This window comes from Stegostoma tigrinum, chromosome 24 (assembly GCF_030684315.1).
Source record: "Stegostoma tigrinum isolate sSteTig4 chromosome 24, sSteTig4.hap1, whole genome shotgun sequence".
Taxonomy (NCBI): Eukaryota; Metazoa; Chordata; class Chondrichthyes; order Orectolobiformes; family Stegostomatidae; genus Stegostoma; species Stegostoma tigrinum.
In genome coordinates this window covers 28,046,357-28,074,175 of record NC_081377.1, presented here as the reverse complement: position 1 = coordinate 28,074,175, position 27,819 = coordinate 28,046,357, and the positions used below count along the sequence as shown (strand labels likewise).

Sequence of the window (27,819 nt, the reverse complement as noted above, 5' to 3'; positions counted from 1 at the left end):
CAAATGTATCTGTACAAATTTGTGTATTAAAACATTTCAAATCAGGTTAATAAGGGCAAGAATCATAGAAGTATACATGCAGAAGGCTGCAATTCAGAACTTCATGCCTGTGAAGCTCTTCTAAAGAATTAATTAAAATGTTGCATTCCCCAGTTCTCTACAGCCTTGCAAGTATTTCCTCCATAGTTATCCGAATCCTGTTTGAAAATTACTTTTCCAATCTGCTTCAAACACCATCTGATGCAGCACATTCCCAATCACAGCAATTTACAGTTCAATTCCTTCCTTTTCCCACCCCAGTGTTGACTCTGCTTTTGTTAATTATCATAAATTTATATCCATTGGTTACTAAGCTTCTTGCCTTTTTCCAAGATTTTTTGAACTCCTCCATTAAATCTCCTAAGCACATCAACAGAATGATGACAGGCAGTAATTGTGATACAGAGGAACGGAAACATACCTAGACATTCAAACCTGCGACACTGCCTAAAATCAAGTTACACAAAGATGTGAAATGCAAAAAAACTTGTAGAAAACTATCACAAAAAGATTTATTTGATTTTAAAAGAATATGCTTTCCCCTCTTCGACCTACTTGCCTGCCCAGACATTTTCCCCAAACAGATCAGAAATTTAAACTTCTTTTTTAAAAAGTGGCTTGTCCTGCAAAACGTGAACTGAAGTCGACACATCAAACTGAAGACAAACCAAGTTCGTACATCACTAACATTACAATAAAATGGCACTGCACAGTACATTTGTGGACTTGGTTGGATTTCAATTCCAAGGCGTTGTCAAAAAAAACACAAGCAAACAAAAATAAATGTATTCCTGTAGTATCCAAGCATTCCATCCAAAGATTATAGGGAAAGTGCAGGGCTCACTCAGTCTTTACAATCGAGGTTTTATCGGCAGTATTTTTTTATTTTCACAGGGGCAGCCACCTGCATCAGCTTTGCCCGCGCTCTTTAACGAGTAATGCAGTGTGTTGGCCTCCACTGGAGATGGACAGCACCTCTCTGTTCTCCAGCTGCTGACCTGACATCTGGATTGGACTCCACACGTCTTCCTCATTACCTGTGCTCAGCTGGAAGTTCGTCCCCATCCCCCAGGCAAAGGCTCGGCCTAAGAGAAAACAATCATTTGGAGATGATTGCAGATGATTAAAAACAAAAACACATCAGTGCTGCAATGGCTGAACTCGATGACAGATAAGTTTTTTTGAGGGGAGAGTATAGTGACAGGTAAGGGAAGGAGGGTAAACAGAAGTGAAATCTTACCATCCTTGCTGACAGCATAACTAACAGATGCCCCACAAGCCACTGTAGTGATAACAGGGAGCCCTTGCACAATGGTAGGTGTACTCTTCTCTGTACTATGCTCTCCCAACCCTAGGCGGCCATACTCTGCTCGACCTAAGCTGTACACTTTACCTTTTATTGGAAAATGAAAAGCACAAGATCAGAACTTACGACAAAAAAAAGGGCAAAGAAAACAAGTAGATCCAAGCTCACCCAGAAAGAAACAGTTTAATATCCAGACCTGGTGTTTGGGATAGGTTTAATCATCTGATTGCGAGCACGTCCTACAGCATACATTGTATGCGTTAAAAGGCGAGTCAGCTCTGAGCTCTGTAAAACACAATCTACAGACAAGGCTACAGGACGGCAGCAGAGGCAACTTGGCTAGCAAAACCTCTTTAGAGTTTGTTCAGTTTTATTCTTAGCTGTTGTGACAGGCAGTTCAATAGTTAGTACCCCCAGCACCCAGTCAGAAAGTTGTGGATTTTGTTTTATCTATGTGGGGAACTGTACTGTCCATTTCAAATCACCCTTGAGAAGAGGAGTAAAATACAAGGGGGTAGAACGCATCATTCAGTTATACAAAGCACAGATTAGTCAACACCTTAAGTACTGAGAGTTCTGTGTGATACTATTAGAGGTAGCATTATGATAAAGTAAACTTCAGAACTTTAATAACTTTGTGGATTGAAAGAAACAGCAATAATTGTCTGGAATAAAGTGTTAAGGGACAAGGATAAACTGCTTTGCTGGAATTGAAAACAATTAGCCATGACTGAGGAAAGGAGTCAAAGCTACATAAACCCAGCTTTTTAAACATCTGCTTAACTGGTTGTCCTATGCTACAAGCACAACTAGTTGACCTGCAGAAAAATTTACGGAGTTAACTGCCAGAAAGTCACGCCTCCAATGTCAAACATAACAAGGAACAGGAAAGCTACTTCTGATAGGCAAGCATGCTACAGACCTGCAATATTTTGGTTGAAAGAATCTAAAGGATCATCAATAATGTCACACTATAAAGATACCCAAAAGAGCCACAGATGCTTTAAATCAAGAAAAAAAACAAAGTTGCTGAAAAAGCTCAGCAGATCTGGCAGCATCTGTGAAGGAGGAAACAGAGTTAACATTTCAGGTCCGGTGAGGAAGGGTCACTGGACAGGAAACATTAACGCTGTTTTCTCCTTCACAGATGCTGCCAGACCTGCTGAGCTTTTCCAGCAACTTAGTTTTTGTTGATGTCACACTATAAACCTGAAGGACAGAAAATTGTATAAAAATTCAACTCAAGGATTCTTCAACAGCAGAAGTTCAAGAAACAACACAACATGGACCATACCATGGACATCAAGAGACAGACACACTTGATTGAAATTGTTGCTAAATTCCACCATTAATCAGCCAGTAGCCAAGTTGGGTTGAGGCTTAACTTGCTTACCTGAGGGCTGCACACGCAATAAAGTTTAAATCATTGCTTCAGTATTTGATTGTCGAGAGATTTCTTAATAAGTAGCTGAATTAAAGGGAGTTGGTAGTAATTTACCAGAATGTTTCCTGCACTCCAAAGGTCAAACTTCAAGGAAAGATTATAAAACTAGGATTGTATTCTTAGGAATCTAGTAGGATATTGTGTTCTTTGAAAAAGTATTAAGGGAAACAGAAAGGGTAGATAATCTATTTCTAATAATCTCAGAGCCTGGGACTATGAGGTATAATCACAGAATGAGACCCAGACCTTTCAGGAGTGAAATTACAAAACACTTCTACACACAAAGATTGGCAGAATTTTGGAAAACACTTCTACAAATAGCAAATGATGCTAAGTTCATTTTAAACTCAGGAGGGCTAGACGTTTGTTAGCCAAAAATGTTAAGCGGTAACAGTGGATATGTGGAGTTAAGTTGTACGTCAATACTGAATTCACTGAATTGTAGAACAGGTTCCAGGTGCTAAGTGGATTCCTTCTATTCCTACTGAAATTGGACAGCTGGGTCCCTTCCCTAAATGAACCAGCTGGATGTCAAAGAGTTTTATGACCACATTTACTCACTTTTATTTCCAATTATTTTACAAAACTGAATTAGTATTCTCCAATTGACAATTATGAAATCATACAGCATAAGAAGCCATTCATCCCACACTGTCTATGATTACTCACTGAAGGAACATAGTGCCATGCCACTGCTATCAACTCCTAGTCTTGCAATTAAGCAATGCACACAAATAGGTAGGTTCCCCTTGCTAAGTATTCCATTAAGGCTATTGAGAATGCTAGGTCTGCATAACCCTGAAAAATACAGTAGCGTTGCTGGTGCAACAGCAGGACTGGTGCAGTGAAATATTGAGGCAACGCTGCGGATAAAACACAGGGATCGAGTTCCTATTAACCCCTCTCAGGCATCCACAAATTCTAGGGGATAGCAACGAGATCGATGGATTTCACAACAGAACACGTGATGAGACATCACTGCCTGAAGCTGATTTTAAAATGGAAGAACTCGCACATCTCATAAAAGGTCTTGCTATTTTCCTTACCCTCATGATAACACCCACCTTCAGAGTCCAGACACAAAGTGTGGTGTTGTCCACCTGAGAATTTTACCCAAGACTTTGTTGAGTTCTTGAATGCAGTTAATTTGTGTGCTGAGTAACAGGGAGTTGTGCCTGATGTTCCTGCAGCAGAAACAAAACATATCACTCTTTGTGTCTTCAAATTATCTCCTCCTCTCCACATTGCTCCTAAAAACTTCGAAGTTTAATGTGGATCAGGACCATTTTCTGGAACGACACTCAAGCTGACAAAAGTCTACTCAGTGAGCATTAACAGACTATTCAACAGCAGACAGATTAGGCAAGTCTGATCAGATCCTCAGAGATAGTAAGAACTGCCAATGCTGGAGTCAGGGATTACACAGTGTGGAGCTGGCGGAACGCAGGTTAGGCAGGAGAGCAGCAGGGTCTGAAGATGGGTCCCAACCCTAAACATCACCTTTCCTGCTCCTCTAATGCAGCCTGACCTGCTGTATTCCTCTAGCTCCATGCTGTTATCTTGATTAGACCCTCAGCCTGCTAACTTGCGTATGTACATTTTACAACAGTAAAGATAAAGCTAAACTGTTATTTCACACTATCTTGTGCACAGTTAAGTAATGATCCAATACAGAAAAGAAACACTGTACACTTTCCTTCAACTGACTTCTATATTCCACCAATCAGGCCATAATTGCAGTAGAGAATCCAAGTTTCCAACCATGCTTGCACGAATCTCAAACTTCACTTCTGGACGTAGCCAAATTAAGTACTGATCAGTCAACCTTTTCGTTCACTGACCTAAGTCAGCTTTTGGACCAACACTTCAGAATGTGAAATTGAGGCATCCAATTTTCAGCCTTCTCCATGCCTCATGGCATCCGATCTCTGTCCTGCAACCTTCAATACTGCATCCCTCCAATTTTGGCCTCTTGGACATCCTAAAATTTCAAATCACTGCACCAGTGATGAATATGCCTTCAACAGCCTGGTCATTAAGCTGTGGAATTCCCTCTTTAAACTGTCTACCACTCTTTTGTCGCTAAAACTTCTTGAAATCCACTATATAACCAATCTTTTGGTTAACTGTCTGAAAATCCCATGGGCTCACAAGTGAGCTTTGCTCAATAATGGTCTGGAGAAATCTCAGGGTATTTCACTGCATTAAAAGATGCTATGCAAATACAAGTCACTGTTGCTATATAGGCTTAACAGAAAAGACATGGCCTTGTTTTGCATTGCATGCAACCTTAAATAACATTATTGTTAATGCTTTAACAGTTCTCACCCAATTGATGATAGTTGGACAATCCAAAACCGTAGATATGTCCTTCCTTTGAAATCGCAAACGTACAATATGCCCCACAGAAAACATCACGAAATTTCACTTTCCCGCTTCCCTTAGCTTTGAGATGAAGGCTCTTGGGAATCAGGAGTCGCTCTGAGCAAATTAAACAGAAATAATTGGCAATTAAACAGCACAAGTTATCATTAATAATCTCAACAGTAACAGATACCAAAGTAAGTGGTTTAGGTCCAATATCAATTATTGTTTCAAGGTAGGACAGCTGGGATTGCAGCACCCCATTCTCATCCGTTTACTGGGCAAAGCGAAAAATGGAGAGACGGACAGTTCATTCTAACTGAAAAGCGAAGCAAGCACAAAAGGGGCTGAATTATTAGCATTGGACGGTCCAAACGTGTGGGAATTGATGCTACATTTACCTAGACCTCGCCTTCCTCCCCGATTCGTAAAACATTCTGCAATTCTTCCCAGCTGCCCCTGTTCACCACAACCAGATGTGTAAATATCTCCATCTAGAGACAGCAATGCCAAGTGGTCGTTGCCTAGAAAAAAAAGAGAAAAATAATACGTAAACAACTGTGAAAATAATGAATCCATTCTTATTCAAGCTACCAGTCCAATCTGAGAGTCTGCCCAGGACCAAACTGTGGAATCCTCCAACATCTGTGTGACCACATCAGTAACAAGAACAGAGAAAAGGCATGCATTTACATAACCCCTTTCACAACCTCCGGTCATTCCACAGCATCCTCCAAAGAGGCGTGACAATACAAGAAGGCTTTTGATAAGGTACCACCTTAATAGGACAAGAGGTAGTATAATTAACATGGATAGAGAATTGGCTAACTAATAGAAGGCAGAGTTGCAGTCAAGCTGGCACTTTTTAAATAGTGAAATTCCAAAGTGATTAGTGCAGGAGTCAAAATTATGTACAATACAAATTAATGACAGATGAGCCAAGTGAATGAACCGTAGTCAAATTTGCAGATCACACAAAAATATGTAGAAAGGACAAGTTCCATGAATGACAGAGTCTGCATAAGGAAACAGGCAAGTTAAGCTAGTGGGCAAGATCTTGGAAGATACAGAATGTGGGAAAATGTGAAGTTATATACTGTGGCCAGAAAAAAAGAGGAGTGAGTATTAAAAAAAAAAGACTGCAGAAAGCCTCAGTAGTGGGATGAGACAGTCCTCATGCATTCATAAAAAGCTAGCATCCAAGTTCAGTGGGAAAAAAAGGAAAGCAAATGAAATGTTGCTATTTACTTCAAAAGGGGATGAAGTATAAAAGTAGGAAGATTTTGCACAAACTATATAAAAGGTACTAGTCGGACCATAGCTTGAATACTATTAACAGTTTTGGGTCTCCTACTGAAGCAGAGATATACTGGCATTGCAGGCAGCCAAGAAAAGATTCACTAGGTTGGCACCAGGTATCGGGGGGGAATGTTTTATGAGGGGAAGTCGAGTTTATACTAATTCGTATACAGGAGAATGAGATGCAACCTGATTAAAACATATAGCTCCTATAAGGTATTTGACAGGATAGTGGCAGAAAAATTGTTTCCCCTTGTGAGACAGTCTAGGATCATACAGCATAATCTCAGAAGAAGGGGCCATATATTTAAGACAGGACGTTTTTTGCTTCAAGGGTTGTGAATCTATGTAAGTCTTTACCACAGAGTTGACATGACAATAAAGGCTATTCTATTCTATTCTAACCTGTCAAGTCTGGGTCATTAAGTATATTCTAATCTGAAATAGAGTTTCATTTTAAGGAGTCAAGGGTTATAGGGTAAGGCAGGAAAATGAGAGTTCAGGATTGTCAGATCAACCATAGTCTCAGTGAATAGCAGAATAGACTCTGCTATGCAATGAGACCATGGCTGTTGGACTGAATAGCTGACTTCAGCTTCTTTGTCTTAATACAAGAAACCACAGCTCCTTTGTGTACAACTAACAGGATGTATCAATGGCCAGGCAAATATCTTCCTGAAAATAAAGCAATGCTAATAGAGGAATAAATACTGCCCAGGACCCAGGAGGCAACCTCCCCATCCTACCTCAAAATAACTGTGGGATATTCAAAGTTCGAATCTGATTTGAAAGGCATCATTGCCAATTGTGGGGCGAAAACAGCCTTCTCACCTTGAGGTGAGCCCCTGTGAGCCATGACTGACAATATAAAGACTGTGCAAGCTGAAGGAGCAAGTCCCCACTGCCAAAATTTTACTCACATAGCAATATTATCTGTTCATCAGGATGTTCAAATGTCAAATCGCCATCCTTAATTGCCCAGAGGGCAGTTAAGAGTCAACCATATCACTAAAGGCTTGGAGGCACATTTAGATCAGGCCAGTTTCCTTCCCTAAAGGAACCAGATAGGTTTCTCCAACAATTGTTTCATGGTCATCGTTAGACTTTTACAGAGTTCAAACTCCAACACCTGCTATGCAGGATTTGAACACAGGTCCCAGAACATTAGCTGGGTCTCTGGAATAACAGTTCAGTGACGACAGCACTGGGCCGTCACCTCTCATGGTAATTCAGAAAGAAACACTTACACATTTTTAACCCTTACGTTAATTAGTCCTTCATGCAGTTAATCATTCCATTATTCCTTCATCCCCATTGTATCAAATCCCTTGTACGTCTGAATCAAACTATATCGGAAGTGAAGCTTTCTCACCTGAAGTGATTTTAATTATTGGAACATCAAGAGGGACTTTCTGTGGAAAACAGCTGGTCTTCATTGGCTCCAGCAGACCTATAACTCCATTGTTATCCTGTGGGATTCCAAATTTATGCAAGAGTTAAACACAAATTTATGCAATAAGATTTTAAACAAAAAAAAGTGCTCCATGAGGCAAAATAAACAAAAGCATGATAACATGAAGTAGTAAAAGTTGATAATGCTGGGAAACTAAAATTGAAACATACAATGGAAAGACAAGTTTTTTTGATGGGGCCAGAAGGACAAAATACAGGGGTCAATTGTCAGCCATGACTCAGCAGCTAACACTCACACCCAAGTCAGAAGGTCACAGTATAAAACCCACTTCAAAGACCTGAGCAAAAGACCAGGCTGGCACCCCCAATGCAGAGTGCAGAGTACATAGAACATAGCAGCACAGGCCCTTCGGCCCTCGATGTTGTGCCGACCTGTCATACCGATCTCAAGCCCATCTAACCTACACTATTCCGTGTACGTCCATATGCTTATCCAATGACGACTTAAATGTACCTAAAGTTGGCGAATCTACTACCGTTGCAGAGAAAGCATTCCATTCCCTTACTACTCTCTGAGTAAAGAAACTACCTCTGACATCTGTCCTATATCCTTCACCCCTCAATTTAAAGCTATGCTCCCTCGTGCTCGCCATCACCATCCTAGGAAAAAGGCTCTCCCTATCCATCCTATCTAACCCTCTGATTATTTTATATGTTTCAATTAAGTCACCTCTCAACCTTCTTCTCTCTAACGAAAACAGCCTCAAGTCCCTCAGCCTTTCCTCGTAAGACCTTCCCTCCATACCAGGCACCATCCCAGTAAATCTTCTCTGCACCTTTCCAAAGCTTCCACTTCCTTCTTATAATGCGGTGACCAGAACTGTACACAATACTCCAAGTGCGGCTGCACCAGAGTTTTGTACAGCTTCACCATAACCTCTTGGTTCCGGAACTCGATCCTTCTATTAATAAAAGCTAAAACACTGTATGAATTATTAACAGCCCGCTCAACCTGGGTGGCAACTTTCAAGGATCTGTGTACATTGTCACCGAGATCTCTCTGCTCATCTACACTGCTAAGAATCTTACCATTAGCCCTGTACTTTGCCTTCTGGTTACTCCTACCAAAGTGCATCACCTCACACTTGTCTGCATTAAACTCCATTTGCCACCTCTCAGCCCAGCTCTGCAGCTTATCTATGTCTCTCTGCAACCTACAGCATTCTTCGTCACTATCCACAACTCCACCGACCTTAGTGTCATCTGCAAATTTACTAACCCATCCTTCTACGCCCTCATCCAGGTCGTTTATAAAAATGACAAACAGCAGTGGACCCAACACCGATCCTTGCAGAACACCACTAGTAACTGGTCTCCAGGATGAACATTTCCCATCAACTACCACCCTCTGTCTTCTTTCAGCAAGCCAATTTCCGATCCAAACTGCTGTATCTCCCACAATTCCATTCCTCCACATTTTGTACAATAGCCTATTGTGGGGAACCTTATCGAACGCCTTGCTGAAATCCATATACACCACATCAACCAGTTTACTCTCATGTACCTGTTTGATCACCTTCTCAAAGAACTCAATAAAGTTTGTGAGGCACGACCTTCCCTTCACAAAACCGTGCTGACTATCCTTAATCAATTTATTCTTTTCTAGATGATTATAAATCCTATCCCTTATAACCTTTTCCAACACATTACCACCAACTAAGGTAAGGCTCATTGGTCTATAATTACCAGGGTTGTCTCTACTCCCCTTCTTGAACAGGGGAACCACATTTGCTATCCTCCAGCCATCTAGCACTATTGCTGTAGACAATGCCAAGTTAAAGATCAATGCCAAAGGCTCGGCAATCTCCTCCCTGGCTTCGCAGAGGGTCTGAGGATAAATCCCATCCGGCCCAGGGGACTTATCTATCTTCATCCTCTGTAGGATTTCTAATACCTCTTCCTTGTGAACCTCAATCCCACCTAGTCTAGAAGCCTGTATCTCAGTATTCTCCTCGACAACATTGTCATTCTCTAGAGTGAATACTGTTGAAAAATATTCATTTAGCGCTTCCCCTATCTCATCTGACTCCACACACAACTTACCACTACTATCCTTGATTGAGCCTAATCTTACTTTCGTCATTCTTTTATTCCTTAAATACCTTTAGAAAGCCTTAGGGTTTACCCTGATCCTATCCGCCAACAACTTCTCAAGTCTCTTCCTGGCTCTTCTGAGCTCTCTCTTTAGGTCTTTCCTGGCTATCTCGTACCCCTCAAGTGCCCTAACTGAGCCTTCACATCTCATCCTAACATAAGCCTTCTTCTTCCTCTTGACCAGAGATTCCACCTCCTTCGTAAACCACGGCTCCTGCACTCTACAGCTTCCTCCCTGCCTGACAGGTACATATTTATCTAGGACACACGGGAGCTTTTCCTTGAATAAGCTCCACATTTCTAATGTGCCCATCCCCTGCAGTTTCCTTCCCCATCCTATGCTCCCTAAATCTTGCCTCATCTCATCGTAATTGCCTTTCCCCCAGTTATAACTCTTGCCCAGTGGTATACACCTATCCCTTTCCATCACTAAAGTAAACATAACAGAATTGTGATCGTTATCACCAAAGTGCTCACCTATTTCCAAATCTAACACCTGGCCAGGCTCATTACCCAGTGCCAAATCTAATGTGGCTTCGCCCCTTGTTGGCCTATCTACACAGTGGACAAAAACTGAGTAGGCACCTCTCTGCAGACATGCCATCTTGCTAACAACACATTCAGTTGAGGCCCCTTCTGTCCTCTTAGGAGCACATAAAAAGATCCTGTGGTGCTATTTAAGAATAACAGGTTTGCTTTACATATTCCCCAAGTCAATATATGCCCTTCAAATGGGCATCCATCACATTAAAGTTGGTGGGATCTTATTGCAATCCATCAAATTAAATAGTGACTATAATTCAGAAGGGGTTTACTGCCTGTACAGATGCTTTGGTACTTCCTGAGGTTATAAAAGGTGTAACATAAATCCAGGTGTTTCTTATGTCTCTTTAATAAGCACACACTTGATCTCTTCAGGTAGTTCTACTTGCAACACTTTCCTTTGGTTAGTAATGGATAAATTACCACCCCTAAGTGTTACAATACCATATGCATACCTCAATAGAGGATAAGTGAGGTTTTTGGACGGGATGGTTAATCAGGCTAATAAGCCATTCAGTGGGAGCATAGCTGATTTCAATTTCAATCCCATTTTAATAAAACCAAAATATTACTGATGCTGGAGACCTGAAATAAAAACTAAAAAGTGCTGGAGACACTGAGTAGATGTGGCAGCATCTATGGAGACAGAAGTCAATGTTGGACAACAAATATTAACTTTGTTTCTCCCTGCACAGATGGAGTTACTCCAGCATTCTGTTTTTTTATTCTAATCTCATTTATTATCCATTGCTCCTCATCTTGTGATACCAAACTAACAAGCATCTATCAACTGAAGTTCAGAAAATTTAAACTGGCAGCCAACATCCACAGCACTTTTTGTGAATGGGATCCAGATTTCCACAGTCCGGTGTGTGGACTGCATTTTACTGCCTGCCATCCAGACAGCATTAGGAAATAGCTGGTGAGGATGTCTCCTTTTATCATTCCTTAAATTAAGCTGAATAATTTGTGTTTGGTCTTCCATCAAGGGCCAGCAACATGAAAAATAAACAGAACTATACAGCACAAGAAAAGACCACTCAGGCCAATGTGTCTATGTCAACTCTTTGAACGTGTTAGTTTAGTTCTATCCCTTACACTGTCCCCTCCTTCAATTTCCTCTTTTCCAAGTTTGCAGTCAATTCCAAATCAACTGTGAAAAAGTGTGTACCTGCACTAACTGTACTCTCTCCCCATCCCACCCTATAGCTTACCCTGAAGGAACCCCAGATATAAACGTGGCCAACATCAGTAAGAGCTGCAGTGTGACTGTCACCAGCTGAAACTTGAACCACGTGCTCATTGAGTACAATCCGAGCTGGAACTGTATCGGAAGCTTCCTGTGAAGTATCACGACCAAGGGCACCTTCATCGTTGCAGCCGAATGTATAAACCTGAGGGTGCAAGAGAAATGAAATTCAGGAATACCCATTGTGGATGTAAATAAGCATCCTTAATGGGTCATTCCAAACTGGTGCATTAGCAGAACTCCCTGGAACCCTTATCAAAATTTATCCCATCACGATCATCACTAAAAAAAAAAGATGCTGTTCATGTATCCCATTGCTGTACATGTGAAGTGCTTTTCACAAGTGTGCAGAGATGCTATAGGTACTTACACAGTGTTATAGGGAAGGGACTTCAAGAATTTGATTTACTGACTGTAAAAATACAATATTTCCAAGTGAGGATGGGGTCTTTTTAGATGATGACCCATGAGATTTCTGCACTTATTCTTTTAAGTGTTAAAAGTTATAGGTTGTGAGGTACTTTCAAAGAAAGCTTGGGGGGTTGCTGTATTATACCCTATAGATAGCACATACTAGTGCCATTGTGCAATAGTGTAGAGAGTAAATTTTTCAGGAGACTGATAAGCCGCTTTGGCTGAATGATGTCAGGCTTCTTCAGTGTTGTTGGAACTACACCCATCCAGGTAAACAAAGTATTTGATCAAACTCTTGACTTATGCCATGAACAAGCTGTGAAGAGTCAGAAGAAAATTTACTCATTGCAGAATTCACAACCTCTGACCTCTTCTTATAGTCAGTATATTAATGTGGTACTTGTACCTGTAAAGAAGTTACAATTCCCTTCTATCACTGCCCAAAAGCATTCATGAAGAATAGTCACAGCAGCTATGCAGCATAATTAATAGCACAAAAGTTATAAATCCAAAAGGCCTTACATTGTCAGAAGACAGTAATGCAACTGTAGGAGAGTTCCGAGGATCAATTTGTCACTGGGGTGATGGTGCAAGAATAGAAGTTACCGATACACTGAGTTCAAAATCCACTGCACAATGAAAGATGCATTAAGTACTAATAGCCTTAGTGAGGGTTCACCATATAGCCCGTTTGAATTAATGCCTGATAATGGCATGTAAATGGAATCTGAATGACAGCCTTATCACTCCCTAGCTAAAAATTCTCATCTAATCAGTCAATGGTAAATCCAATATTCAACACTTCCCAAGTGATTACACAGCTTCAAGTGTTATCATTTGCATTTGAGATCACAAACAATTTCAATCAAATAATTAACAAGTGAATTTGCAGGAAAGCATTAGCCAGTAAGGGAAAATTGTATTTATAGTGCCACTTGCAGGTTTTTAAAACAGCCAATGAATTATTTTTGAAGTGTTTTGCAGCCATCTAGAGTACCTGATCCTGACTGAACACCACGATTAGAAAAGACATATTGATCTTGAACTGGACAAAGATGGGAAGGTCATTTTTAAAGAATCACTGAACAGTTAACAGTATGAGGTAGCAATTTAATCCAGTGAATTCAGGCTGTCTGCAAGATTTCCCTCACCATATGCTTATCCAATTCTCCTTTGAATCAGTCATGGTTTTCAGTCTCCACCACTCAGTCAGGTATTCCAGATTCCAACCACTTGCTGGGTAAAAACCTTTTACTCATGCTGCCAGTGGCTCATTTTCATTAAACACGACAACAGTGAAGTCTGAACCTCCACCCTTTCTTGTAGCACCAACTAGTCTAGAGACCAAGTACAAAGTGAAACAGTTTCATCAGATCTCAATGTTTTTTTTCTTTTAAAAAGAATCAACTCTTCTCCAGTCTGCACCATTCTCATGAATCTTCTCTGAACACTCTAAAACCTTCATATCTTTACTAAAGTGCAGATCCCAGAAACAATTACAAGATTCTATAAGACCATAAGACATAGGAGTGGAAGTTGAGATCCAACCAGTGTTATATAAAAGGTTCATCACAAATCCCTTACTTTTGTAAACTTTGGGCTTTACTCAAAGCCCATTTCCCTATTAAGCCACTCTCAACGTCCACTGCCCCTTCAATGATTTATGAACATATTCCTTTAGGTCACACTACTCCAATGCCTCTTTGAACATTAGAGCATGTATCATCTACCTCACAGATCACAATACTTTCAAAGTTTCACCTCAGCTATAAGTTTTGAAATTGTGCCCTGCAAACTCAGATCTAAGTAGTTAAGATATATCAAGAAAAGCAGTGGTCCTAATGTCAGGTCCTGCAGAACTCCTCAGTCCACCTTCCGCCAGTGTGAAAAAACAAATTGCCACTTTTGTTTTGGTCTCTCAGCCAACATCTTGCCCATGTTACTGTCCAATTAATTTCATAGGCAAATTCTATCCACTTTCCACACACAGCATGCCAACACATTGGTTTCCACTTCCGAAAGCTACCCAGAGCTCAACAATCCCATAGTGGCAAAATGTTAGAGGGAATGCTGTTCAGGGGTTTCAACTTTGTTGATAAGCTTGTTGTGGTAACAGATCAATGTCCTTTAGAATTTCATTTGCAGCATGTCAACCACTTTATGCTTAACTGCCCTCTTTGACCACATCATAAAAGAACTAAACAGCTGTTGATTGGTACCATATCCAGAAATATTTGCCCCCTCCACAAATGTTGCTTAATGGCATACTACCTAAAATATGCACTGCAGAATTTTCAAAGCCTCCTTAGACAGCACCTTCCAAACTCACAACCACTACCACCTGGAAGGACAAAGGGACAGATAGATGGGGACAGTGCGACCTGCAAATTTCTCTCCAAGCCAAATCATCCTGATATGGAAGTATATTGCTGCTGCTGGGTCAAAATCCTGGAACTCTCTCCTGAGCATTTTGTGGGTGTACCCATATCAAACAGACCGCAGTTGTTCAAAATGGCAATTCACCACCTCCTTCCCAAAGACAATCAGGGATGCCCAATAAATGCTGGCATGACCTGCCATACCCACATCCCATTACTGAATTTTTAAAAAGTTGAATTAAACTGCTTAAAGGCACAATTCATCTTTTAAGTTTTTCTTATTGCATCCCAACTTGCAAAAGTGGCTGTTAATTTCCTGTAATTTACTTCCTCAGGTGCAGGAATCTAGAACAGAGAGATACAACTTTAAAATTAGAGCCGAGTCATTTAATTTCTCACCCAATTCTGAATGCTAGGTCAATTAGTACGAGATTAGCAATCCAATACAATGCACAGAATGCCACACTCAAGAGGCATCATTTTACATGACATTTAAACTGAGGCCCCATTCTCTCTCACAGCTGGCTATGAAACAGTGCATGGTACAATTTCAAAGAAAGGTTAAGAAATTGTAACCCAACTAACATTAATGACACTGGCTGAGCTATCAAAAAACTTCAGTTTATCTGGTCATTTACCACATTGCTGTTTGGATACAACTTTGTGTGTGCCAACATTACATTATTACACATCAGAAAGAACTGAATTGGTTGTAAAGTGCTTTGGAGCATCCAGGTATCACATAAGACATGACAAACAGGAGTCATTCTTCCAGTACTTACACTGCCCGAGGCCCCAAGGCACACTGTGTGCATTCCTCCAGCTTCTACCTGCACTATTTTCTCTGGTAATTGTTTGACAAAGGCGGGTTTCTTTCTCTCCATCACATTTTCCCCAAGACCAAGTTGACCAACATCACCCTGGCCCAGCGTGAGCACAATTCCAGGGATCGTTCCATGCGAGGAATGCGAGACTGTGGGAAGAACAACAAATTAGGTTTCCATCCATCAGCAAGCAAACACTCAACAAGCAAAACCACAACAGAGTTGTATTCCCTCAAGTGTAGAAGACTAAATGGGTGATCTAGGTAGTCAACACAATAAAAATAGACAGTGTTGAAAGAAATGTATTATCTTTGGTGGCAGAGAATTACCATAAAGTTAGAGTTGGGCCTTTTATGGGTGATGTCAGGAAGCATCTCTTCACAAAAAGGGTATTGAAAATCTAGAACGCTTTCACCCACCAAAGTATTATGGCTGGGAGTCAATTAGAAACTTCAACGCAGAGAATGATAAATTTTGGCAGGTATTACAGGTCATAAAAGCAAGACAATAAACAGAGCTAAGATACAGATCAATCAAGACAGAATTCATTGGAACGAACAGGATCAAATGGTTGCTCCTATATCTAGTCGTTTAGTCTCAAATAATCAGTAGATGGGAATTTGTAACTGAGATGCTTTTTGTGTCAATAAGCCAGCATTACCATATTCCTACACACTGCTCCTACCAACAGCCGAGAACAAAGGAGAATGGACAGTCTGGGATTGCACTGCAAATCATTATCCAGTCATTACTCTGATGGAAAGTACACATTTATCCACATAAATGTAATGGCCCTGCTGTCAAGTATTTCTTCATTACTAACTGCCTTATTTCAACGATAGCGAACAATTAAATAGGCTATTGATATGCATGCAGATAAACCCAAATAAAAGTCACTGCTTCAGGAACAGTAAATAAACCATAGACAAAAACATTACCAGTGTGTCAGTTCAGATCAAAGTGCATTTAGACCATTGCAAAGTAAGCAGAGTGAGCTTCTGGTTTCAAGCACAATGGGAGGCTTTATAATCCTGACTTGGTATGTCACAGTTGTTTCCCCCACAGTCAAAAATATGGATCTTCCAAGAGTCCCAACCTAAGACAGTCCTCTGATGCTGCCTGGCCTGCTGTGTTCCTCCAGCTCGACACTGTGTTATCTCTGACTCCAGCATCAGCAGTTCTTACTATCGCTGACCTTCCTTCCTAACCTTCTCTTGCAACACCATATGGGCTACAGCAGTTCAAAATGAACCACCACATTCTCAAAGGCAATGCTCAGATTCCAAAAATGAATCAAAGGTCAATGAGGTATTGCCTGTCCATGCTGTGGTCCAGTGGTTACTCTATGCGTGTTTGCCTCTTACCATATCACTTGTCCTGGCAAGCTGTTGCCCTCACTCATCTGGCACGTTTCCATCATTAACAAAGCACGATGGCATATGAAGTCTGTGCGTCTGAACTCAAAAGTTAACTCCTGCTGGCTTGAAGTATTCATAGATAATAATACCATAGATAAGCTGTACAGCTGGGCTGAGAGGTGGCAAATGGAGTTTAATGCAGACAAGTGTGGGGTGATGCACTTCGGTAGGAATAACCGGAATGCAAAGTACTGGGCTAATGGTAAGATTCTTGATAGTGTAGATGAGCAGACAGATCTCGGTGTCCACGTACACAGATCCTTGAAAGTTGCCAACCAGGTTGACAGAGTTGTTAAGAAGGCATACAGTGTTTTAGCTTTTATTAATAGAGGGATCGAGTTCCAGAACCAAGAGGTTATGCTGCAGCTGTACAAGGCTCTGGTGCGGCCGCACTTGCAGTATTGTGTACAGTTCTGGTCGCCACATTACAAGAAGGATGTGGAAGCTTTGGAAAGGGTGCAGAGGAGATTTACTAGGATGTTGCCTGGTATGGAGGGAAGGTCTTACAAAGGAAAGGCTGAGGGACTTCAGGCTGTTTTCGTTAGAGAAGTAGGTTGAGAGGTGACTTAATTGAGACATATAAAATAATCAGAGGGTTAGATAGGGTGGATAGGGAGAGCCTTTTTCCTAGGATGGTGACGGCGAGCACGAGGGGGCATAGCTTTAAATTGAGGGGTGAAAGATATAGGACAGATGTCAGAGGTAGTTTCTTTACTCAGAAAGTAGTAAGGGTATGGAACGCTTTGCCTGCAATGGTAGTAGATTCGCCAACTTTAAGTACATTTAAGTCGTTATTGGACCAGCATATGGACGTACATAGAATAGTGTAGGTTAGATGAGCTTCAGATTGGTATGACAGATCGGCACAACATCAAGAGCCGAAGGGCTTGTACTGTGCTGTAATGTTCTATGTTCTATGTACTCAAACGAGGGATGCTAGCTTCTGCCAACTTAAAGAAATATCTACTCTTTAATTCCGAATGCCCACGGAGTCTGTGGTCATCACTATAAAGGAGCTCACCTCTGTTTGTATGACACTGGATTACAATTACAAAACTTTTTTCAAATTTCTGGCTATGAATTCATTTGGTAGCTTCACCTTAACGGTTTCCAGAGTTATTTATTATACCAGTATGATTGTACAGTACATGAAAACAAATCAGACATCAATACACAAGTTGCACTTACTCTGCAGCTTTAATATATTAAAAGCACTTCACAGGAGCTGTCCACATGAGGAGATAGATAGAGGGTTGGGTGAACAAAGGGTGGCAAGACAAAAGATTAGTCAAAACAATGCAGCTCAAGTTAGGTCACAAATAGGGTGGAATGGTGAAAACACAAGACAGAGGGATTGCAGCAGCGCAGATACCTCAGGCTTATAGAGCTAGAGCCAGAGGTATGTTTTAATCTGAGCCAAAACCGTACTCTAAAGATACAACTATTAAACTAGAAAAGCAAGAATCAGAGAAACATCTTGAGAGCCATTTTTGTGCCGTTCTCTCTAGTCAGGTCAAACATCTATCTGCATAGTCCAAAGTCCATCTGCTCAATTAATTAGCTACCTTACACTGAAAGTCTTCCTCAATCAGGATCATAAAGATAGCTTATCATAACATTATCATATCACTGCTTGTGGAAGGCTTGACAGAAAATTACAATGAGCACTCCTCAAAAAGTAATTCATTGCTGATGGTCACTTTGAAAGATGTTATTTAAATTCCATTTTATTCCATTCGATGTAATCAGCAATTAGTCTTCAATGAGCCTTATTTAATGCATTTTTGGTATCAATAAGAAGTCATTCAGATATGTAAAAAACAAAGACAAAAGAACTAAGTAAAACTGGACAAGTTCAACTGACTGCTCAAGAAAATTCATAATAGTTAAATCAGAGGAAAGAGGTTAATCTAGCAGGGAGGACATCACAGCTGGTTTTAACCTCGGATCTGCTTAAACATGATTCACGCAATAGCTAGAATGAAAAGCAAAATTGTGCAGATGTTGGAGATGAAATAAAAATAAAGTGCAGAAAACATTCACCAATTTGGTAGCACCTGCACAGAAAGCACATTGCAAGTCAAACATGACCCTTATTCAGGCTTGCGGAGTACTTCCAGTATTTCTGGTTCCTCAGCTTTCCAACAGCTGTTCATCTGTGACAGGAATGCTGGCTTTATTGTTTTCCCAGCCAGTTCCGCCAGGGCCAGTTTTCCAGAGCACCAGAGAAGCGAGAGATTTTCAAAATGGTAATAGTGAGACTGCAGGCCCAAAATGCACTCATAAATGTTAAGGGTAGGACCAACAAGTGCTGTGGATATATAGGACTGAGTAACAAAAAGCTTATGGTTAACACTACAGCATAGAAATTGCAGGGGGTTGCTTAAAAAATTTAGGAGAGCAAAGAGGGGACATGAAGAAAACAACTAGCAGGTCAGATTTGGGGAAAATCCAAAGATGTATTCTAAATGTATTAGGAGCAATAGAATAACCAAGGAAAATTAGGGTCAAAAGTGATAAATCTGTATGTGGAGCTAGAAAACTTAGCTGAGGCTTTAAAACAGTACTTTAAAACTGTGCATCTGTAAGAAGTATGAAATAGGTACAAAAATCAAGAAGGGGGACTGTGACACATGAACAAATTAGCATTGAGAGGGAGGAGGTATTAGGAGTTTTAGCAGACTTCAAAGTGGATATATCTCCAGGCCCAAATGAAATATATCCCTAGCTGCTGTGGGAGACAGGGGGTTTGCAGAGGTTCTGACATTAATTTTCAACTCTTCTCTGGCCACAGTTCTGAAGGACAACTACATGGATCCCTTTTCAAGAAAGAAAATAGGGATAAACCACAAAACTACAGGCTAGTAAGTATAACATCCGTGGTAGGGAAACTATTGGAAAAAAATGTTGCAAGGGACAGAATTAGCCTCCACAAGGAGAGGCAAGGATTATTTAAAATAGTGATCGTGACTCTTTAAGGACGAACATCGTGTCTTACAAACATGACTGAATTTTGAGATGACGACTATGGGTACAGATGAGTTAGAACAGTTGTTATAGTCTACAGTGACTTCAGCAAGGATTTTTTTGATAAGGTGTCTCATGGCAGGCTGGTTAAGAAGGTTACAACCCATAAAATCCAAAGCAATTTGTCAAATCTGATGCAAAACTGGCTTAATGGCAGGAAGCAAAGTAGCAAACGAACAGTGCCCTTGTGGCTGGAAGCCTGTGTTCAGTGAGCTACCACAGGGTTCAGTGCTGGGTTTTTTAATTCGTAGAGTCCCTACAGTGCGGAAACAGGCCTTTCAGCTCAACAAGTCCACACCGACCCTCGGACCATTGCCCCAGACCCATCCCCCATAACCCACCTAATCTAGACACCCTTGAATAGAATGAGCAATTTAGCATGGCCAATCCACCTAGGCTGCACATCTTTGGACTGTGGGAGGAAACCGCAGCAGCCAGAGTAAACCCACGCAAACACACAGAGAATGTACAAACTCCACACAGAGTCGCCCAAAGGTGGAATCGAACCCGGGTCCCTGGCGCTGTGAGGCAGCAATGCTAACCACTGAGCCAACGTGCACTGCTTGTTGTGTACATGATGTAGACATGAATGTAGAGATATGTTCAGTAAGTTTGCAACTGACATGAAAATTGAGGTGGTGAATAGCAAGGAGTAAAGCCCAGGCCACAGGATAATACAGATGAGTTAAACAGCGTCGATTAAAATTTAATCCTGAAAAATGTGAGGTGATGCAATTTAGGAGGATTAACAAGGCAAGGAAATACATGTTGAATGGTAGCCTTCTAGAAAGTAGAGGATCAAAGAGATCATGGCATGCCAGGAAGGCAGCAGAACAAGTAGGTAAGGTGGTAAGAGACATAAAGGGTAGTTGCCTTTATTAGTCAAGGCACTGAACACAAAAACAAGGAGATTATGATGGAGCTGTATATAAGGCTACTTGGTCACAGCCGAAGTAGTGTTTTTGGTATTGGTCACCACACTAGTGGAAGGATGTGATTGAAGGAAAAGTGCAGAACAGGTTCACTAGGATATTGCCTGAGCTACAGCAATTCAACTATGGAGATAATAGACAGGCTGGGGTTATTTTCCATAGAGCAGAGAAGGCCAAGAAGGAATCTGATTCAGACGTACAAAGCTTTGAAGGAAACAGGCAAGACAAATATGAAAACAAAATTCCCCTTAAAAGACGGGTCAGTAACTAACAGGCACAGTTTTAAGGCAAGGTGTAGGTGTTTTAGAGTAAACTTGAAGAAAACATTTTTTACACCCAGGGGACTGAGGAGATTTGGACTGCACTGCCTGAAAGATGGTAGAGACAGGAATCCTCAAGACATTTACGAGCTATTTAAAATGAACATTTGAAACACCATAAATACAAGATACAGGCCAAGTGTTGGAAAATGCCACTAAAACAGACACAATATGCCAATGGGCCCCTTTCAATGTGGTAAAAGTCTGATTCTAAAAAAGCAAATTGATTCCTATCACCTAAATGTGACTTAACTTGGTATTTCTCTATGAAGCTATGACTGTTTTGTTACTTACTATTATATTGTGAGTAGAATTCCGTATAGCTGTAAGTAATTTCTACCTCATGATGCTCACAGTAAAAGCAAGGGGCAAGTAGACAGCGATACAATTTTTGGAACCATTGGTACAAGCAGTAAGATCTGGGAGTTTTATTCAGCAAAGTGAAAGCCAAGTAGACGTGTACTCTGCCGAGGTGGCAAAGGCACAAAATTACTTTCCACTGGCAATCGGGCAAGAACAAAAACTATCACAGCACAGCAAGACCTGAAAAAAAAAATCAAGGAAAGGGGCAGCTGAATCCCCTAGAGAGGCCCCACACTTGTGACGTAGAAGGGTAGGAGCAATGTGATGCATGGAATGTCATGGTACCAGGAAGCATCTACAAAACAAAAACAGCAATCCTCATCAATACAGTGTGCAGACATCACAAAGAAGATGAATGATGCAAAGGTTTAAACGGTCACAGCCGTCTGTTCTGTTGTTTAATAGCCACAGATGAGGTGCCGGAACACGAGAGGTTGGCTAATGTGGTGCAACTATTTAAGAAAGGAAAAACCAGGGAACGATAGGCCAGTGAGCCTGACATCAGTGCTTGTTGAAGATAATTCCTGTCCCTCAGGATTCCATTTACTTTGATAGGCAAGGACCGATTAGGAATAGTAAGCATGGCTTTGTGCATGGGAAATCATGTCTCACTTACTTGGGTTTTTTGAAGAAGTAACAAAGAGGATTGATGAGGGCAGAGTGATGGATGCGATATATACAGGCTTCATTAAGGCGTTTGACAGGTTTCTCATGGTAGACTGGTTAGCAAGGTCAGATAATGTGGAATACAGGCAGAACTAGACATCTGGATACAGAACTGGTTTGAAGGTAGAAGACAGAGGGTGGTGATGGAGGGTTTTTTTTTCCCAGACTGGAGGCCTGTGACCAGCAGTATGCGACAAAGTCAGTGCTGGGTCCACTGGTTTTTGTCATTTACATAAATTATTTTATGTGAACATAGGAGGTATGGTTTGCAGATGACAAAATTGGGAGGTGTACTGGACAGCAAAGGTTACCTCAGAATATAACAGGATCTTGATCAGATGGGCTAATGGGCTGAGGAGTGGCCGGTGGAGTTTAATCGAGATAAATGTGAGATGCTGCATTTTGGAAAAGCAAACCAAGGTAGGACTTATACACTTAATGGTAAGGTCCTGAGAAACGTTGCTGAACCAAGAAACCTTGGAATGCAAACTCATAGCTCCTTCAAAGTGGAGTCACAAGTAGATAGAATAGTGAAGGCAGCATTTGGTATGCTTGCTTTTATTGGTCAGGGCACTGAGCACTGGAGTTGCGAGGTCATGTTGCAGGTGGACAGGACGTTGGTTAGGCCACTTTTGAAATACTGCGTGCAATTCTGGTCTCCCAGCCAAAAGGATGTTGTGAAACATGAAAGGGTTCAGAAAAGATTTCCAAGGATGTTGCCAGGGTTGGAGAGTTTAAGCTATAGGGAGAGGCTGAATAGACTGGGGCTACTTTCATCGGAGACTGAGGAGTGACCTTAGAGGTTCTTAAAATGACGAGGGGCATGGATAGGATGAATAGGCAAGGTCATTTCCTCAGGGGGGGGGGGGGAGTCCAAAACTAGATGGCATAAGTTTAAGGTAAGCGGGAAAGATCTGAAAGGGATCTAAGGGACAGTTTTGTCATACAGAGGGTGGTGCGTGCATGAAATGAGCTGCCAAAGTGGTGGAGACTTATACAATTACAACATTTAAAAGGCATCTGCATGGGTATATGAATAGGAAGGGTTGAGGAATATGGGCGAAAACCTGGCAAACGGGACATTAATTTTGGATATCTAGTCAGCATGGACGAGTTGGGCCAAAGGGTTAGTTTCCGTGGCGTACACCTCCATGATTTTACGACTTCCTGATCACAGAACTCTTCTCTGCTCGACAGATGATGTAGGTCATAAAGCGACGGCCTATTTGCATTTCACTCTTGAAACTAACAGCCAGTGCCATCCAAGTCATAGTTGCAGAATGGATTGACCAATTCTGCACAACTTGTTGGGAAATTGCTGAAAAAAAATGGGGAAAAATACAACTGACCAGTTTACCAACAGTTTCCATTTCGAAGCAAACAAGTAAAAATAAACCGGCAAGATGCAGAATATACAAAGTGGAATTAGCCACATCTGCCAATCTGGTAGGAATGCAATATTAATTTTCACTTCTCCTCATCTAAAACTCCCAACACATCACAGCACATAGCTGTTCTATACCTCCTGCCCCACCATTAGGCAAAAGCCAGGGGAACCATTAGATTCGCTGTGTGCCACATGGCCCAGCATCTTAAAGACTTGCATAGAGATAATACATTTCAAAACCTCGAGACTTTCAAAATCACTTCACAGCTAATGAAGTAGCTTTGTTATGGTTGTAATGTAGCAGTAGCAGCCATTTTGTCCTTAGCAAGCTTCCACATGTTGCAAATGTGTACACAATCAAAATATTTTTGCGATGTTGACCGAAAGATTAAAATATTAGTAAGTAGAACAAGCGAAAACTCCCCAGCTATTCTGTGAAATAATCCCATTAGAATTGTCCCTTTGAGACGAGATGGGAACCTCAATTTAAAATATCATTGGTAAAATGTACTGCACCAGAGAATCCAGTGCTTAGTGTGGGATTTGTAGCCACAATCTTTTGACTCAAAAGCAAGAATGGATTTCCGGTGAACCACAGATTACCCATCAAGTGAATCAGTCCGTGCCAAAATTTACATTTTATTCTGGACAACTAAATGCTTACAAAACTTGAATCCAAACTAACAACCGGCTTGATTCATAATGAGTTTTTTTTTCCTTTTGAGAATGTGTCACTACATATTTTTAAGGCAGAGCGAGACTGATTCCTTGACTGAAAAAAATCTAAAGTCATTGAGGGTAGATACAAAAATGTGGAATTTGAAAGCAAATAGATCAACCATGATATTAGGGAATGGCAGAGCAGGCTCAAGGGCCAAATGGCATACTTCAGCTCTTAATTCACATCATACAAATAAATCAATCTACCTCAGTAAAATAAAATGAGAAATCACTTATTTACTTGAAGCAAAAAGTTTTAAACTAACACAGGAAAAAATGAACAAGAGCACATTTAAATCCAGGCACAGTGCAAATTAGCTGGAATTCACAAAGCACCTGAACATACTCACTCTTTAACTTTTTACTTTCGTCACTTTCCGCTCCTTCCTCATTATCTTTTGACCTTTTCACTGATCTTTTTCCTGGCATTGTATTCTGATATTCCTGTCAAGCAACAAGCCCTGTTAGTGAAATACATATGCAGTGACTGAAAGCATCTGAGATTTAGCATAAAATTATGAGGGGCATGGGGTAAATAGCCATGGTCTTTTCCCAAGGATAGGGGGAGTCTGAATTTGTGATGAAAGTCATAAGGGTTATGGAAACAGACCCTTCAGTCCAACTCATCTATGCCGACCACGTATCCTAAACTGATCTAGACACATTTGCCAGCATTTTGCCCATATCCCTCTAAACCTTTCCTATTCCTGTACCCATTTAATGCCTTTTGAATGTTGTAATAGTACCCAATTCCTCTGGCTGCTTGTTCCATACACTCTCCAATCTCTGCATGAAAAAGATGCTCCTCAGTCCATTTTTCACCATGAACTATGCCCTTTAATTTCAGACTCCCCCTATCCTTGGGAAAAGACCTTGGCTATTTACCCCATGCGCCCCTCATAATTTTATGCAAGGCTATAAAGGTCCCATAAATTTAACCCCCAGTCTTTGATGGTCTAGGGGAAATGGCCCCAACCTATTCAGTCTCTCTCTATAATTCAAACTGTCCAATCCCAGAAAACTCCAAGTGAATCTCTTCTGAGCCTTTTCAAGTTTAACAACGTCTTTTCTATAGCAAGGAGGCTATAATTGAACACACTATTCCAAAAGTGGCCTCACCAATGTCCCATACAGCTGCAGCGTGAGCACTCAACGCACTGATCAATAAAGGTAAGCGTGCCAAACGATTTCTTCACCACCCCAACTACCTACAACTCAATTTTCAAGGAAATGTGCACCTGCACTCCTAGGTCTTTGTCCAGCAACATTCCCCAGAGCCCCACCAATTAGCTGCACAAATCCTGTCCTGGTTTGCCTTACCAAAATACACCAACACATTTCTCCAAATTAAACTCCATCTGCCATTCTTTGGCCCATGCACCAGAATACCTAGAACTGTTGAAAAAGTTTCTTTTTCTTTAATGTCTAACAATCCCAAGGAATAATAGACTATTTCAGATCATCGTAACTCGCTGTATCAAGGATAAAACAAAACCTCCACGCCTCTCCGGTTCCAAGGGCACTGTATTAAACGTTTACATATTTAAGAAAATGATCCTAAGTTCCGTCATTGTGTAAACGTTGGAAAATTACCCGCTCACACAAACTTCGTGCGGGGCCCCCAAGTACGTTCAAAGGTCTGAAATCTCTCCCCATCATCCAACAAACCGACCACAGGGCCAACACACTTTAACTAAATACCACCCTCCAGAGGAGATGCCGAGGCTGAGTTAATACACACAGGGCGAGAGGAATCACAACAAACAGCGCGAAGACCTCAGTAAGGTGACGGTGCGGAGATGGTGACTCTGGATGGTTTGTCAGCACCAGGCCCCAGCGAGGAGCTCCCAGCCCGATATCCGAGGAGGGTGGTGGAAGGAGGCTCCCAGCCCGATATCCGGGGAGGGTGGTGGAAGGAGGCTCCCAGCCCGATATCCGGGGAGGGTAGTGGAAGGAGGCTCCCAGCCCGACCAGAACCGCCGCTTTTAAAACTCCCGCGTCCGGAATCAAACTACTCACCTTCCCCCAACCCGTTTAAGAAAAAAAAACTTTACTGACAAAGCGAGTTAGCCCAGACAAAACATTGGTCGAGCTGACAAAGGGAAAGGGTAGGACGGGGATCAGAGTTAGTCAGGTTGGAGGCCGCACTCGCAGCAACATGGGGAGGGAGGAAGAGAGAGAGAGTGGAGACTAGGACTGCAGTCTCCGAACATTCCAGAAGATCCCCGTCCCCACGGGGTATGCCGCCTTCGCCATGACTTCGCCATTACGGAAGCACATATTTACCATTTCCTCTCACAGACCTGGCCCGTAAGCTCTCGCTCTCGCTCTCCCTCTCCCCGGGACACGCTCGCGCTCTCTCCCGGTTCAGGCAGCGCCTGCGCACACGGCACAGAGGAGCCCGCGCGCTCCGTTTGAATTGAGAGGTCCGTCGGGCGGTGGGGAAGCGGGAGGAGAGACCGGTAAAGCGGGATTCAGCACCATCCCACCCCCCGAAGGCAGGGGGTTCCGTACCGAGAGGCTGCCCCTGACACTCCCTAAAGACAGAGAACCGGTATTCGGCGCTACAAGCCTGCCTGGCCGATCCTCTCCCTACCCCACCCCACAGGCAGCTTGCCTGTGTCTGTCCATCTCCCTACCTCTACCCCAACCCCACAGGCAGCCTGCCTGACCCTCTTTCTCCCACCACACCACCTGCACGGTCAACAATAACCAAAAACATAGCATTCGTTTCCCCATCCCACCCATAACATGCAGCTGTACCCACCTCTCTACTCATTTCCTGTTGCTAAAACTTCCCAATATAGGGGATTGCTTTTGGTCCCCATTCTAAACGCTCACCTACTGACTTTTTTTAACGTTGTCTCTAAAGGAAACTATAGCCTGCAAGAAAGAACTGTTTCGAAAACAGCGATTTAACCCTCTTGTGGCGCAGTAGTAAGGACTTCTGGATCAGGAAGCCCGGTTCAAGTCCCACCTGCACCAGAGGTAAATAGGAACATCTTGAAACAAGGTGGTTAGAAAAATGGGTTTACCAGGCTTGCTGCATAATGTCATAGCAAAGAATCGATACGTGTTGTAAACTCCATCTTGTCGTCATGAGTTCCTGTATGAGATGATGAGTTTACAAAACTGATTGGTCGTCAATTAACATAGCAGGTTGGAACTGCAAGCAAGTTTCAGATCCAGGGGTAATGGGAACTGCAGAATCCAAGATAACAAAGTGTGGAGCTGGACGAACACAGCAGGCCAAGCAGCATCTTAGGAGCACAAAAGCTGACGTTTTGGGCCTAGACCCTTTCCTGCAGTACTTGTGATGACCTGTGACTTCTGAATTGGTAAATGTCTTCTTTCCCCCAGCCTTTCAACTGGTCTGTGATACTTACAAATCAATGTAAATTTTCAGAGACATCTAACAAGGAACTAGCCGATAAATTAACATCTCACCATCAGAACCGAGAAGCAACGACCATTGAACTTTTTTTTCTGATGAAGGGTCTAGGCCCGAAATGTCAGCTTTTGTGGTCGTAAGATGCTGCTTGGTCTGCTGTGTTCATCC

General features: G+C 41.8%; 1 protein-coding gene across 7 annotated transcripts; it reads right to left on the bottom strand.

Moving 5' to 3' along the window:
- Nucleotides 1-526: 526 nt before the first annotated feature.
- rcc1 (regulator of chromosome condensation 1) lies at nt 527-26,669 on the bottom strand. Of its 7 annotated transcripts, none has more exons than XM_048557974.2 (10): nt 26,547-26,669; nt 24,611-24,704; nt 15,386-15,576; nt 11,777-11,956; nt 7,825-7,921; nt 5,555-5,677; nt 5,118-5,270; nt 3,854-3,973; nt 1,280-1,432; nt 527-1,124 (listed from the first exon to the last, which is right to left on the bottom strand). In XM_048557974.2, the coding sequence occupies exons 1-10, from the start codon at nt 26,547-26,549 to the stop codon at nt 949-951; spliced, it is 1,290 nt and encodes a 429-aa protein (XP_048413931.1). In that variant the 5' UTR covers nt 26,550-26,669; the 3' UTR covers nt 527-948. The 7 variants fall into 7 exon arrangements, with proteins under 7 accessions (XP_048413931.1, XP_048413934.1, XP_059510302.1 ...); XM_048557977.2 differs by having other exon boundaries at nt 26,564-26,632; XM_059654319.1 differs by having other exon boundaries at nt 24,611-24,721; nt 26,547-26,621.
- Nucleotides 26,670-27,819: the final 1,150 nt, after the last annotated feature.

Coding starts and splice junctions, on each gene's coding strand:
- rcc1 (XM_048557974.2), bottom strand. Junction 5,678..7,824: donor AATAATTAAAATCACTTCAG/GTGAGAAAGCTT, acceptor TTTTTTTTCTAG/GCAACGACCACTTGGCATTG. Junction 3,974..5,117: donor GTCCAACTATCATCAATTGG/GTGAGAACTGTT, acceptor TTTCTGCTGCAG/GAACATCAGGCACAACTCCC.